The sequence below is a fragment of the Pseudonaja textilis genome, chromosome 2, assembly GCF_049901715.1.
Source record: "Pseudonaja textilis isolate UNSWEBS1 chromosome 2, rPseTex1.2, whole genome shotgun sequence".
Taxonomy (NCBI): Eukaryota; Metazoa; Chordata; class Lepidosauria; order Squamata; family Elapidae; genus Pseudonaja; species Pseudonaja textilis.
In genome coordinates this window covers 4,129,722-4,145,154 of record NC_141991.1, presented here as the reverse complement: position 1 = coordinate 4,145,154, position 15,433 = coordinate 4,129,722, and the positions used below count along the sequence as shown (strand labels likewise).

Below are 15,433 nucleotides of genomic sequence, written 5' to 3'. Positions count from 1 at the left end.
CATGTCTCAAGCATATCAACAGTTCCCTGTTGATGACCAAACGGCAGAACTTCAGACCATTGTCACCCACAGGGTGCCTTCCGGTGCAAGCGTCTCCAGTTTGGCGTAAGTGTTGCCCCAGGCATTTTTCAATCCCTCATGGAGCCGGATTTTACAGGGCCTTCCTGGAGTAGTACCCTACTTTGATGACATCTTAGTCTCGGCCAGGAACAGACCCCAACTCTTCCAGAGAGTTCGAGCAGTCCTAGAGAGGTTCAGGCAGCATGGCCTCAAGTTAAAAAAGAAAAATGTGCCATTGCCACTAGACAGGTGGACTTTCTGGGTTATAAAATTGACGCCTCAGGCATTCACCCCCTGGAGTCAAGGTTAAGGCAATACACGAGGCACCCACTCCAACCTCCAAAGCGGAACTGCAGGCCTTTTTGGGGCTCTTGAACTTTACGCGTCGTTCCTGCCCCATAAAGCCTCTGTGGCAGAACCCTCCACAGACTTCTGGATAAAAAACGGTTTGGCATTGGGGACACAAAGAAGACTCCGCTTTCCGCGCAGTCAAGTCGCTACTCACATCAGAGGCAGTGCTTATCCAGTTTGACCCCAACCTTCCATTAGTACTGGCAGCAGACGCATCTCCCTTGAATTGGGGCAGTCTTAAGCCACAGGCTCCCCAATGGCTCCGAGGCCCCTAACTTTTTCCAGGACGCTCTCTGCAACAGAGCGCAATTACAGTCAGATCGATAAAGAAGCCTTGGCAGCTGTTGCAGCGGTGAAGAAATTTCACGAATTTCTCTTTGGCCACTTTTCGGAGCTAGTCACGGACCACAAACCGCTCTTAGGGTTACTAGCAGGTGACAAGCAGACCCCTCAAATTCTGTCCCCCAGAATGACCAGATGGACCCTTTTCCTAGCAGCATACTCGTATAGACTCGTGCACCGCCCAGGTAAAACATTGTCCCACGCAGACGCCCTCAGCCGCTGCCCCCTGCCTGCCCCAGCTGAAGACCCTGCCCCAGTCAACGCCATTTTTGAAGTCACCCAACTGGACCTCCCAATCACGGCCCTTGATATTGCCAATAAATCCAAGCGGACAAAGCGATCGCCCAGGTACTGGACTGGGTGAGGAGGGGTGGCCGGGCAGTGACATTGAAGCTAAATTCACTCCATTTAAGACCCGCTTACAGGAACTATCGAGCTTACAGGGCTGCCTGCTGTGGGGCACTCGAGTGGTCATCCCGACATCTCTGCGTACCCGAGTGCTGGAGCGTTGCACGAGGGCCACCCGGGCATCGTCAGAATGAAGGCGTTGGCGCGAAGCTACATTTGGTGGCCCGGCCTCGGCGAGGACATCAACAAATGGGTAAGCTCCTGCCATCCCTGCCAGGTTTCCCGTCCATCCCCTCAATTGCCACCCCCACCAAGTGGGAAAGTGCCAACGCACCCTGGTCCAGGATTCACATCGATCTCGCAGGCCCATTGCATGGCAAAATGTTCCTCGTGGTCGTAGACTCTTACTCAAAGTGGATTGATGTGGCACAACTATCACGACCACTTCACAAGCAGTCATCAAAGCATTGACTCGCCTGTTGATTCATACGGTCTACCAGACTCCATTGTTTCCGACAATGGTCCCCAATTCGCGTCAACCGAATTCAGTCGTTTCTGGCCAACCTGGGCATTCGTCACATCTTCACGGCCCCTTTCATCCTGCCAGTAGCGGGCTGGCAGAGAGAGCCGTTAGGACCACTAAAGAAGCCCTGGCCAGGTTCAACAAGGATGACTGGCACCACAAACTATCCTGTTTCCTGTTAAGCCAGCATTCAACCCCTTGCACGGTAACCAACAAGTCCCGGCCGAGCTTCTGATGGGCAGACGCCTGCGAACTGTATTGGACAGGCTTCACCCACATTACTGCCCTGACTCTCCTCTCGGCTTCCACATCGGGAGTAGGCATTTTGTCTTGCAGGAACCCATGTTCGAGAAACTTCGCTGGCGACCCATTGTGGATCCCGGGAGAAATCGTAGCCATCACAGGACCCAGATCATACCGGGTTAAGCTGGAAGATGGCCGGGTCTGGAGGCGACATCTGGACCAGCTTCGGAGACGCCAGGGCACCCTCGTCAGCCGCGACTCGTGGGCACAGACTGGTGAGAGTCCGCTGCAACTACCACACAGCAATATCTACCCCGATGACCTGCTAACACCTTCAGCCGGACCAGAGAATCCAAATGCTGACTGCGGCGACCTAGCGTCCAACCCATCCGAGCCAGGCGGCGTGAGGACACTCCCAGCGTCCAGCCCTTCTAGCCCCGGACCTGCTCCGACCGAGGGTGGTACTCAGGACTCATCATCGAGCCAACAGTCACCGACGGACTCTGATCCACCAAACAGCACACCAGAGTTGCGCCGCTCTGGACGTCAGCACAAACCTCCCGTATACCTCAAGGACTATGCGTGTTCGCATCTGGGGGAAGGGGTGTTATGTCCCTGGACCTTGAAGAAGTTCCCACCCAGGTCCGTTCTCGCTGCAGGGGCGGCTGCCCCTTCTCATTGGCTGGGTTTCCCCAGCAGCCTGCTATAAAAGCAGGCTGCTGGGTCCAGCCCTAAGCTGTTAAGCTGCGAGCCAGTTCCAGGCTGAGCAAGCACGTTCAGTCCTTGTAAATAAACCTTGTTGCACTAAGCCCTGGTTCAGCCTCTTATTTCCCATACTTAATAGTGCATTTGGTCTTCTCCTTTTATTCTTGGCTCCCATGATGGAGGCTATGAAAGGCAGTGAAGAAGAGGAAAAATGGAGGTTTCCTGGGCAGGACAGGAAGAAATTCTTAATTTGTGCCTTCAAGCTAGAAAAAAATGAAGTTGAACTGTTTCCATCCTGTCTCTCTCCTTCCCAGTAGACAAAATGGAGTCACCGTTGTTCACTGAATCATCTCCTCCTTTTGGTGAAGCTGAAAGAGCCGCTGGATTCCTGATTCAGGTAAGAAGGAAGAGATTAGCAGCTTATATGAGGGAGCAATAGGAGACTTAGTTTCCTTTGGGGACTCAACATATGCTACTGCTATTCCTGAGCAAAGCACAAGGAAATTAGAATTAGAAATTTAAATTTGTGAACAGTCAAACTGGTCCACCTCTCAACAAAGTTTTGAAGATGTGTGGAATTCCTTAGTGGTTGTATAATTCTTGTTTCAAAAAATGCCACATGGCAGTTCATGTGGCCTGTGTCAAATAAAGCAGAAAGGAGATGAATAGTTAGGCTAAATCTACTTTATTGTAAGTGTAATCTTGGTTTCCTATCATTGGAGAAAGGGATAAAGACAGGAGAAGCAGAAATTGCTTTGTGTATCATCTACATCTTGATGCCTGGAAGTGCTTCCCTAGTATTTTCATGAAGGTTCATGAGTGTGTTTTTTTCAATTTAACCTTTTTATTAGTTTTATTGAAGTATAAAAAACACAAAGAAAAAAACCATGGAAAAGTAAGAAGAGAGGAAGGGGAAAAGAGGGGGTATAGTGTAATGGGGGAGGAGCAAAGGCATCTACTTCCAATTCTCTTTGGCACAGTCGAAGATAATAACATTCCAACCACAACTTTTTGCTTTTTACACAACAGTATGCACAAATTATAACAATAAGCCTGTCTAGTTTACAAAAACACAAAGTTTCATTTTTTTTTCTCATTGCAAACAGAAAATTCAAAAGCAATTTCAAGCTTGAGACAAAATTAAATATAATCTCTTATTTGGAGAAAATAATCATTTTCACTATCTCAGCTTCTCCTTGATGTAGGGAATAATAGATCATTCATTCTCATATTTTCAAATCTAGTCCATAATATTTTACCAACTTTAGGATGTTGTTCGGCAGACCTGGGTATAAATACATATTCATTTTAAAAATACAAAACAAAGCTTTCTAACAGTACATATATCATTTTTTTAAAAAAATTCCATCCTAATTAATTAAACCATATTAAAGTCACTCTCTCCAGCTTATGTTCATAGAATAGGGTCTTTTTCTTCTCGGGAGAGTCTATCAAGTCTCCTTTCCTAAAGTTCTCAGCTTTTTTTATACCCTTGAAAAAAAAAGTCCCAAAGTTGTTCTGTTAGACATTGTAAATTGGTCTGCAGCAAATCTTCCCTGATTAAATATCCCCTCAATGAAATAGCTATCATGTCATTTTTTTCTTGAAGAATTCTCAGCCATGTTACTATTGTTAATAATATTAATATTATTATTAACAACTAGACAAGAAAAGCCCTGACTTCAGCAACAATTAAATTATACAAATGTTTTCCCTGTGGCCCCAGAAGCGTCACTGCACCTCAAACAATGAAATCAAACACCATCTTCAGTGCACATCATGACCATGAAAATAAACACAAACACACATCCTTCACACTCCACACATTGAACGGAAAACCCAGTGCTACCTAATCCATGATCATTTGGCATGCTTTTTTATGATCTTGATTTAGAAGTATCTTCTTGTCCGCAATATATGCAGTAAACTGTTTGACATTGTAGTTCTTTTCTTGTATATAATCTGCATGAAGTACGTCATGTCAGTCTTGTAATGGTGCAGGCAGGCCAAGTTGCAGTAATGTTTTATTGATCATGGCCATACATTTGTCCTCAAGAATAATCAAAGCCTAAATATTGGAATGTGCTGAGATGAGTAGATTGACATTTGAAATTAGAGAGCAAGAGGATAAACAATTTTATAAAATTTGGGACCTTTTCTATCAATGGTTGGATGATAAAATACAATAATAGAATATTTAGAATGTTAGATAATAAGGAATATCTTTGTTTTTTCTTTTTCTTTTGTTATTTGACATCATATCTATAAAGTGTTTTTTAGGATAGATTTGGTATGATTATATGATTTGTTATAGAATAAACTACCTAAATTATAGTTATCTCATAAAGTATGAATGAATAAAATCATAGTCAAATGATTTTTTAATAATGATATGAGGACATATAAGTTTGGATTGATAATATGAGTTATTATGTAACATAACCATAATTGAGACTACGAAATGAATGCACAAAACTGATGAACCAACCGACACAGTGCTTGTATATATGTATGGAAGAGAGCTGATGTTTTTATGCTTTGTTTGTTTTTAAAAAAACCAATAAAATTGTTTTCAAAAAAAAAAGAATAATCAAAGCCTTGTTGAAAATGTCCAGAAAAAAACATAATTTCTAATGTTGGATTTTCCCCCTTACCAGAGAGAGCCCCCTTGTGGAGTACTGTGAAGCTGTTACCATGGCAACTCCACAGCGCTGTATAGTAGAAGCCCTTTAAGGCTGTGGTGGTCTGGCATTTGAAAATGAGACGCAGGGAAACGTCTGAGCAAATGCCAGCCCCGAGTAAACCCAGGTACCAGCTTTTATTGAGAACAATAATGCATATACAGAAAACAAGTGACCTCAACAGGATGTTATCTCCACAGGATGTATAGGATGAGAGTATACAGCTGCGGAAATTCCCATGGGAATGGCTCGGCTATGTACTATGACCTTTCACCGATATATCTGGTCCTCTAAGCTTCGCAGGTCCTAACAGGACAAAAACACCCATAGCAGGCGAAAATGCCCCCACCAGGGACATTTTTTAGTCCCTAGATCTATGCAAAGCTATACAAGGACTTGCAGAATAAAATATATTACCACATTCCCTCCTTTTTTATTTATTCAAAGATAGGGGGTGTTTTAGTGGCATAATACACAGTTCCCTCGCGATTTTCGCGACTTGGTCCCATACGTTGAAAAGCTGAGGTACACATTTGAAATAGATTAGGAATACATTGAATACAGCAACACAACATAATAAGTATAATAACAATTGTCACAACTAATTGAAGCAATAAACGTAACCATGAGCTGTCAGGAAGCCAATCCCATAGCAAAGCCCAAAGTGACTTATCAAAGCCATCTTTCCCTGCTTCGTGTTCAGCTATGCGGTCTTCCATATCATGAACAGTTCTTGTAATGTTAGGCTCATAATTATGTATAAAAATACAACAATGTGAATGAATTAAGGCACAAACTCCTCCTTTAGCAGCTAACATTATGTCTAAAGCATAACGATTTTGTAAAGTAATTTGGCGAATTTCAGACACTTCTTCATTTAACATCTTAATGCTCTTAACAGTATTATTAAACATAGCAACAGTGAAATTATTTAAAATATGCAGATCCCGATAATTCATAGCCACCCCCAAAGGTGGTAATGCCGCCCTGGAAAGTTGAGTTAACCACCACCTCCCGTGGTGAGACCCGAATCCACCTCCCTCCTGTTACGAATCCGGGCCTTGGGCAGTTGGTCTAACTTATAAATTACTGGGATGACATGCCCAATCGTACACACCCCAGACCAATCCTTTGGCCATTGTTGATAGGCAGCGTCCCCACATAGCAACCATAACCCATCCGGAAGAGGAAAGTAGTTTAGATGCTTATGATAGATATTATTGGAGGCTTCACTTTCCCAACTCCACATTACCCACATCCAAGTACAGAGAACATATGCCCCGTGACCAATGTCAGGCCTCTTAGTGGCTGTCCGATTCACACAACAGTCACGGGAAACTTTCAAAGCCTTGGATAACGTAGAAGATGTCCGATCTATGCAGTTGTTCTTATTAGTAATGCTTTTTACACATCTCATACATCCTCCTTCCAAAGGAATCACCTTCTTACAGAGCGTAGTATTTCCCAGGAAAATAGATTGAGTCCCTACAGGGGGGCGGTAGTAACAAACCGATGTTTTGGTAGTGAAAGCTACCTTTGTTGTGAACAATGTTTGATTCCACTCTTCGGGGTCCGGGCCCCAGTCAAGCCAATGTTTAAAATCATTATAAGTACCTAAATTAGTACTGGTTCGCTCATTCAAAGGAACACCATGTAACAAAACTCCACCTTTCCCAGACCCAGGTACATGCATACAAAGCCAACAATTAGTTACATTTAAACCCTTAGCCGCCATCCGAATATCCTCGATGTAGGAATTTTCTTTCCATAAATTATCACCAAGGTCTCTAGTTTTGAGATAATAGCAGCTCTCCGCTTCCGTATTAGAGTCCGTGGAGGCATAAGACGAATGGAAAGAGAGTCTGTATAAGGTAACTTAGGTAACTCCAATTGACATCTATATTGTCCATAGTCTGAAACAGAAACATTAAACAGAATCAGAGTTGTAGCACAGGCTGAAGATATAATATCCTTATCAGGTCCCGAGTAAAGAATGTCTTGACCCTTATGCCAGGACCAATATGCTGGAAAAATCAAAGGATGCCGCTGTTTGCAGATTAATTTAGTCCGATTCCCCAAAGGAACCTGCTGCATACAAGTTGGCAATCTCAGATAAGCAGTCATCTTTTCCCAGCCTTCCCAGCGCCACGCCTGGACTGCCGGCATCAAGGGAATCAGGAACCATGGAAATGCCATCCTGAGAATCAGGAACCTCAGGAACGCCATCCTGCTCTTCCGAAACCTCCTTCACTGGCACCTGCGAAGGCACCTGAGAATGATCAGGCCGAATACATCGACCAGGAACCCAACGAATTTGACCAAGATGTTCTACTGCTGCATAACCACGTCCCCACGTAATCAGCTCAGCGGGAACCCATGCCGGATCCGGAAGGAACCGCACCAACACTCGAGTCCTCACTGCATCTGTAGAAGGAGAAGAAAAATGCCTGCTGGCCGCACTCGCAGGGGGGTTACCAGACAAATTTAAAAAATTTAAAGTATACAAGGCTAGATTTAATTGATCTTGAATTGCCGGAAGCCCCAGGAGCTTCCCTCCTTTTTTATTTAATTTAGCTAACATGTTCTTGAGCGTGCCATTATAACGCTCCACAATAGCCTGTCCTGTGGAATTGTATGGAATCCCAAATTTATGTTCCACGGACCACTGTTTGCAAAACTGATCAAAGACTGTGCTCCGATAAGCCGCACCATTGTCTGTTTTTAAAGTTTGAGGCGTACCAGCAATTGAAAATGTCTTAATGCAATGATTGATGACATGTTTAACCGCTTCACCTCTTTGAGGAGTAGCCATTAGAAATCCTGAATAAGTATCCACAGTCACATGTATATACTTCCAAGGTGCAAATGATGGATATTGAGTAACATCCATTTGCCAAATCATTGAGGGTTTCAACCCCCTGGGGTTGACTCCCATAGGAATAGCCGTGCCCTGTTTTGAACAAGTTGGACATTGTTGAATTATGGCAGCAGCTTCTGCAGTAGTAAGCTTGAATTGATGTGCCAACGCTTTAGCATTTTGATGAAAATAACTATGGCTGTCCCATGGCTGGACAGTGAGAACTGAAGTTACAGCACTGTCAGCTTTGGCATTGCCTTGTGATAAAATTCCAGGCAATTTACTATGGCTACGAATATGGGCAACAAAACACACATTCACACGCTGCTCCAAACATCCTTGCAACAACAAAAGCAAACGTAGAATATTAGGTGATATTCCAGGAGACAAATAAGAACCTGCTACAAAGGGTAACAAATTATATACATACAACGAATCCACTATTAGATTAAAATCCTGATTTTGAAAATTTTGAAGAGCCAAAACTAGAGCAGCAAGTTCTGCCTGCTGGGCAGACTTCTGCTCTGATGTCACTTTTGTATGCCAAATTCCAGATTTATCTTTCCAAACACAAGCACCAAAAAAAAGATTTTTCCTCCATCAGTAAAAACTTTAGGAGCATCTGATATAGGCTGATTACTGATTTAGGTCACACTCTGTCCCATTGATCTCTTTTTTTGCTGACTTTGACCCCCTCCAGGAGCCCAACATTGCGCTTTAAAATGTCCAGGCTTCCCACAATTGAAAAAAGTTTCTTTTTTAGCATTTCCTGCCTGCAGAGCCAGAGCTAAAGTTTCCATGTTAAAAGTCTGACTCCCTACCTTTCTACATGCGTTTATCAAATCTGCGATCTCTCGCTCTCCGCTCGCGATAAGTGGATTCAGAATCTTCCTGCAATCTGCGTTTGCCTGTTCTACTGCTAACTTCAAAAGCAATTCGTTTCGGGCAAATTGATTGTCAATTTGCCTTTCAATAGCCAATTTCAATCTGCTAATGAAATTTTCATAGGGTTCATTGTTTCCTTGTTTGATGTTAGTAAAGGTCTTCTCACCACCTTCGCCGTCAGGGAGAGTCCCTACGGCTTGTAAAATTAACTGTGGGAGAAGAACGAACCCCTCCTCTGGCATTCCATCTCGCTGTAGTTCCACTGTTGTAAAATTACCAGCTCCATAAAGCTGATCTGGAGTAACATTTGCTGTTCCCCTTTGAACTGCCAGCTGTCTCCATTTCTGATCTAACACCAAAAATTGAGCTGGGGTTAGAATCATATTTAACAGAGCTTTCCAGTCAGCTGGAATCATTTTATTTCCATAACCAACTGCTTCTAGCAATGCCTGAGCAAATGGCGATCTAACACCATATTCTTTCACTGCTTGCTTAATTTCCTTTAAAACACTGAGAGGCAGAGGCTTCCATACTCTCTGTGGATTTAAAGCAGCATCTACACCAATTTCTACTGGATTAAGTTGAATCTCCACTCCAAATTCTACCAAATCATCTCCTGATAATTCCCCTCTGTTTGTTGCTTCCTGAATAGCTGCAGTAACTGCATCTACTTGAACTCTTAAAGGCAAGCTCTTATCTTCTGACAAAGTATTTTCAGTGCCTGACAGTCCTCTGGATTTATCTGGAGGTGCTGTCGGTGGCAATAAACGTACCGCACGGTAAGGCGGCAAACCTTCTTCAGGGGGTGCTAGGAGCGGTTGTTCATGAGTAGCTAATGCATCCATAACCACCCTTCAGGTTAACAAAATTGAAGAAGGGGCACGAGGCTCCTCGTGCAAAAATTTCCCTATCTTTTTCCAGGACTCTACTTTAATACTACCTCCCTCTGGATATGACTGAATATGTTTCCAAACATACTGTAATAAGTCCTCAATTTCTTTCTTTCCTACTTCATGTCCTCTACTATGAACTCCAAACTTAAAACTATTCCCAGTGATCTCTCTCAATTCCCTGAGGTGCTTTGTCTGAGCCTTCGAGAGACCTCCCCCCATACTCACGAAAAGAATCTATCTCCGTCCAGCGAAGAAGATGAGGGCCCAGTCGATGTCCGCGACGATGAGTATAGGATGCAGGAAACGTATAGCTTTTCAAAGCTATCACGTCGGAACGTATAGCTCTTCCAAACTATCACGTCGGGGTCACCACTTGTGGTGGTCTGGCATTTGAAAATGAGACGCAGGGAAACGTCTGAGCAAATGCCAGCCCCGAGTAAACCCAGGTACCAGCTTTTATTGAGAACAAAAAATGCATATACAGAAAACAAGTGACCTCAACAGGATGTTATCTCCATAGGATATACAGGATGAGAGTATACAGCTGCGGAAATTCCCATGGGAATGGCTCGCTATGTACTATGACCTTTCACCGATATATCTGGTCCTCTAAGCTTCGCAGGTCCTAACAGGACAAAAACACCCATAGCAGGCAAAAATGCCCCCACCAGGGACATTTTTTAGTCCCTAGATCTATGCAAAGCTATACAAGGACTTGCAGAATAAAATATATTACCACAAAGGCAGTACAGTAGAAGCCATTTTAAGGCACAACAGGCTGTATCTTAATAGAATACACACCCCAAGCGGTGTTAGGGGTGTCTTATCCCCACAGTATTTGTTTCCAGAGAGTAAGTAATCTGTGTGCCAAGTTTGGTTGAAATTGCTTGAGACGTTCCAGAGTTATGCTGGAACAGACACAGACACACACACAGCAATTTTTATAGAGAGAGATAGTATTAGAACATGCAGCAATGGATAGACTAACATTGATAATTAAAGAAAAGGAGGAAACTGAATATTTTTTGACATGGGACCTGTTTTATCAATGGTAGGCCAATTAAAACAAAAGTTACAAACATGGAAATGTAAGAAAAGAACTAGTGTTATAAGAAGGATTGTTAAAATGGATAAGTAAATATTATCATAGAATTAATACGGTTGTAAATGTTTAGATCACTATTTTCTAAATAACATGTACCCAGGCACCACATTGTTCAACTGAAATTGAAACTTTTACAGGTTATAAAATAAAAACGTAAAAAAATAAAAAGAAATGAAGGACACAGCTTATTGTCCGTTTGAAAAATAAATGCCAAAATGGCTCTTTTGTTCAACAACAATGTGGTTTTGACCCCAGCTCCTAGCTTCAGCTCCCCAGTTATCTTGAAAGCTCAGCTCCTAAAACTGCGTGCAGGCTGTTGCTGTTATCGGAGGATCTTGAGGGATGATTCTGGGACATTCCTTAACCTCAGAAAGTCAAGCAGACAGGAGAGGGCGTTGCGGGCGTCGCGACGATACGGCATGCGATCTTAGAGATTTGAGATCGCCGCCTATATCTTTGCTCCTGGATGGTCCAAGTGGATCTAAATCGTCCCGAAGAGACGGTGAATGTAAAGAGCGCATCCTGCCAATCCCAGGGATATTGCAAAGTCCCTGGTAGATCCAGAAGCTCTTTTTGCCAGCGGCAAAGAGGCAGCCATTAAAGCTGCTGAAGTTGGGACAGCTCCAAAACGAAAGAACGGAAAGAGAGAGTGTGCCGGTTTGGTGAGAAGTTTTTCTTTATTTTAAGACTTGAAAGGACACCCTCAGGGAAAGAAAGAATCTGTAAAAGTTTTAACAGAAGTGATTAAGCGGCGATTTTAAAAAGGAATGTCAAAGTAATTTTTTTTTTCTCGTTGCTTGATTTCCTACACATGATCTTATATTTTGAAACTGGACTGGTTTTTTTCTTTTTATATATTCTTCTCTCCTTTTTGATTTTATAAAATTTTAAGTCAGAGACTCCCTTTTAGTTATTTTTTAAATATTTTTTTTTTAAATTAATTCTTATTATATTTTGCTTGGAAAAGGAGGGGGAAAGTGAAAGCTAAAGAAACTTTGTAACATTGCCAACTAGAGGCTTGGAAATATTCTATTTTTCCTTTGACCAGACAAAGCTGAGAAAGAAGTGAGACTTTGTTTCAAGGACATTGCCTGCTTGATAAGATAGAGGGAAGAGCGCGGGAGAGTATTATTACAGGTGCTCTTCTGGGTTTCTATCAACAGCTGGAATCTGGTGTTGAAGCTTAGGAAAAGAAAAGGTGATAACTCTTTGGAGAAGAGAGTTAAAACAAGAGCCATGGATAATCAAACAAAGTGCAGTGTGCTCTTTTTATTTTTTTTGAGCTGTGCTACCCACCCCCATCAGTTTACTTTTTTTTGCAATAGCTATTTGGATTTTTGGCTGTCTGGAACTTGTCTTTGTTTTGTTTTTTTCTTGTATTTGGACGTAAATTTCTACGTCTGCTTTTTATTTTAAAGGAAAAGCTTTAGTATTAATGCTTCCCTTCCTTTTCTTTTTAAGGGAGTAGCCTTTTTCTTCTCTTTCCCTTCCTGGTATTTTTGTCTTTCCATCTACCTTCCATATTGGGTTTTTTTTCTTTTTCTTTTTTTTGGTTTATTTTTATGCATACTTTTATATTTGAGACCTCTTAATTGGATTAAGGTGTTGAAGAACCTGAAGAATTTTTCCTTTCTTTTTTAGCCTTTTTCTTCACTTTTTCGCCTTTTTTAGGATTTTACAATTTTGTGTATGTGTGTGTGTTCATGGTGTGTTTATGGTCTTTTCCTTCATTTTTGAATTTTTACTGTCATTTAACCAACCGATTGGATTAAGGTATACAAGAACCTGAAGAAATTTCTTCTTTTTTTATTATTATTACTATTTGGCTTTTCTTTTCTTACTATTTTCCTATTTTTTTCCTACTATTTTTATTTGGAACTGCAATTGGTTATTTTACAACTGGGTTAAGGTCTAGAAGAACCTGAAGATTTTGAACTCCTCAAAATGAGTAGAAAAATAAACAGCTCCTGGTTCTTCAACTTCCACTTCTTCCTCTCCACCATCTGGAAGACAGTGTTCAATACAGACAATATTAAGACGAGAAAAAGAACAAGTGACTCTGCAGATGATTATGCAAGGAATTCAAAATATTCAAACAAGATCAGAGAATATTGAAAAGAGAACAGAGAACATTGAACAAAATTTAGAGAAACAAGGTATAAAGATGAATTGGTTTTCATATGTGCAAATATATTCAAGGTATGATGAAGATTTTAAAACAGAAGGATTCTATGATAAATTGACTTATTTAGATAAGATTCTGACAGGTACTGATGAAAAGGTGATTAAAAAATTGTATGGATATTTATTAGAAATTAAACTAGAAGAACAAGTTAAAGAAACTATGATTGCTTGGGGGAAGAATTTTGGATATGGGATTGATCTAGAGAAATGGCAAAAATTGTGGTCTCAAAATTACAAAATGACAATGTCAACAGCATATAAAGAAAATTTGTATAAGATGTTTTACAGGTGGTACTTTCCCCCAACAAGAATAGCAAGAATGTTCAAGAATAAATCTGAAAAATGTTGGAAATTTCATCAGATACCTGGCTCATATTACCGTATGTGGTGGACTTGTGCAGATGCTAAAAAATATTGGACTAAAATCTGCATGTGGTTGGAAAAAATGACAAAAAAGCATATAGATTTGAAACCAGAAATATTTTTATTGGGAATTTTACCTGAAATATATAGTAAAGACTTGAAATACCTGACTGTAAATGTATTTACAGCGGCTAGGATTGTATTTGCTAAAGACTGGAAAAATGAGAAAATACCATCACAGGAGGAAATCAAGAAAATATTGGAATGTGCTGAAATGAGTAGATTGACATTTGAAATTAGAGAAGATGATAAACAATTTTATAAAATTTGGGATCTATTCTATCAATGGTTAGACAATAAAATAAAGTAATGAAATATGTAGACTTTTAGAAAATAATAAATATATAAAGATGTATTCTTTTCTTATTATATCTACAAAATGATTCTAGGATAGACCTGGGATGATAATCTGAATTGACATAAAACAAATTAAGTAAAATATGATCATTTTGGAAAACATGAATGAATAAATAAATCACAGAATGACCAAGAGTCAAATGATTAATAATGATATTAATGTATTTAATATATTGATTTGAAAATACGAGATTATATACAATGTAATTATAATTGAAGACTGAAATGGAAGCACAAAACAATTTGTAAACCAACTGGCACACTATGTGTACATATATGGAAGATGATTTGATGTTTTTATGTTTTGTTTGTTTATGTTTGTTTTAAAAACCAATAAAAATTTACTAAAAAAAAAAGTCAAGCAGACAAAAGGAGTCCTGCTCCCCCTGTTAAGTTGGAAAAATGACTGTCCAAAGAAAGGAGATTCTCTGGGCATGTCACCTGCTGGCCATGTCATCCTCTCTTTTTCCCTTCCTCTCTTCTTACTTTTCCATGGCTTTTCTTTCTTTGTATTTTATACTTCAAAAACCTAAGAAAAATGTTAAATTGAAACGCTCATGAGTGTGAGCAGGGCTGACACATTAAAGAATCGCAAGGACCATTTGGTTACTATGTCAAACAGAAATCTCACAGAACCTCTTGCAAATATGATGAAACGTTGAGGGCACTGGTAGATGATATGTCTAAGGGACACTATGCCACTTGATCAAGGCAGGTTGATATTGAAGGTCAGCAGTCAGTAAAAGTGATAAAACACGCTCTAATTGGCTGTCAGCTATGAATTCTGCCCTTTTTATCATATGTGTTGAGTCCACCTAGGGAAATGTCCAATCAAGGATTTTTACTTTGGCTTTTACTCCCAAAGGTGCTTTTTTTTTTTGAAGAGACAACTGGACTTTCTGGTTGTTGAAGAAACTTCTTGGATGAGAAGCAAAATGTCTTCAAAGAAAAAGCAGAAAGTCCAGTTAGCTCTTGAAAAAAGCACCTTTGGGGCAACTGTGACCATGGATGACTGAGAATCTCCATAGACATTTCTGCTTTTAGGATTTGCAGATTGAAGGAGATCTTGCAAACTCTGTTGAGACTTCTTATAGGGATTCTTTCTTCTTTAGGGTCCTGTGTCCTTTGGGGAGGTGGCCATCCATTTCAACAATGAAGAGTGGTTGCTGCTTGATCCCAGCCAGAAAGCCCTGTATCAAGAAGTCATGTTGGAAACGTCTAGGATGGTGGCCTCTTTAGGTAAAGGTTCATCTGGAGGAAAATTTACGTCAGAGCAAGGTGTCACTAGATACATTATTTACAACTTAGATCTATGCGTAACTTGTTTAAAATGATTTCATCTCTTCTTTTTTCCTCTTACATTAATTCCAGTTCCCCTTCATGGTCTTCTAAGTAGCACAGTTTGATTTAGAAGAGATCACTATGGTGACATTCAGACTTGTGGTCATCCTGGAGCCCTGGGTCATTACTGCAGAG

At 40.8% G+C, this 15,433-nt stretch overlaps 2 protein-coding genes across 2 annotated transcripts in view; one reads left to right on the top strand and one right to left on the bottom strand.

Moving 5' to 3' along the window:
• The window catches only part of LOC113451924 (uncharacterized), a 219,030-nt gene that overhangs the window by 83,212 nt on the left and 120,385 nt on the right, over window positions 1–15,433 (bottom strand).
• Window positions 1–15,433, top strand: part of LOC113450365 (uncharacterized) — a 64,427-nt gene that overhangs the window by 46,634 nt on the left and 2,360 nt on the right. The window contains 2 exon segments of the mRNA XM_087928111.1: window positions 2,887–2,969; window positions 15,070–15,202. Of these exon segments, the coding sequence (XP_087784237.1) occupies window positions 2,895–2,969; window positions 15,070–15,202 (208 nt within the window). The 5' untranslated portion in view covers window positions 2,887–2,894.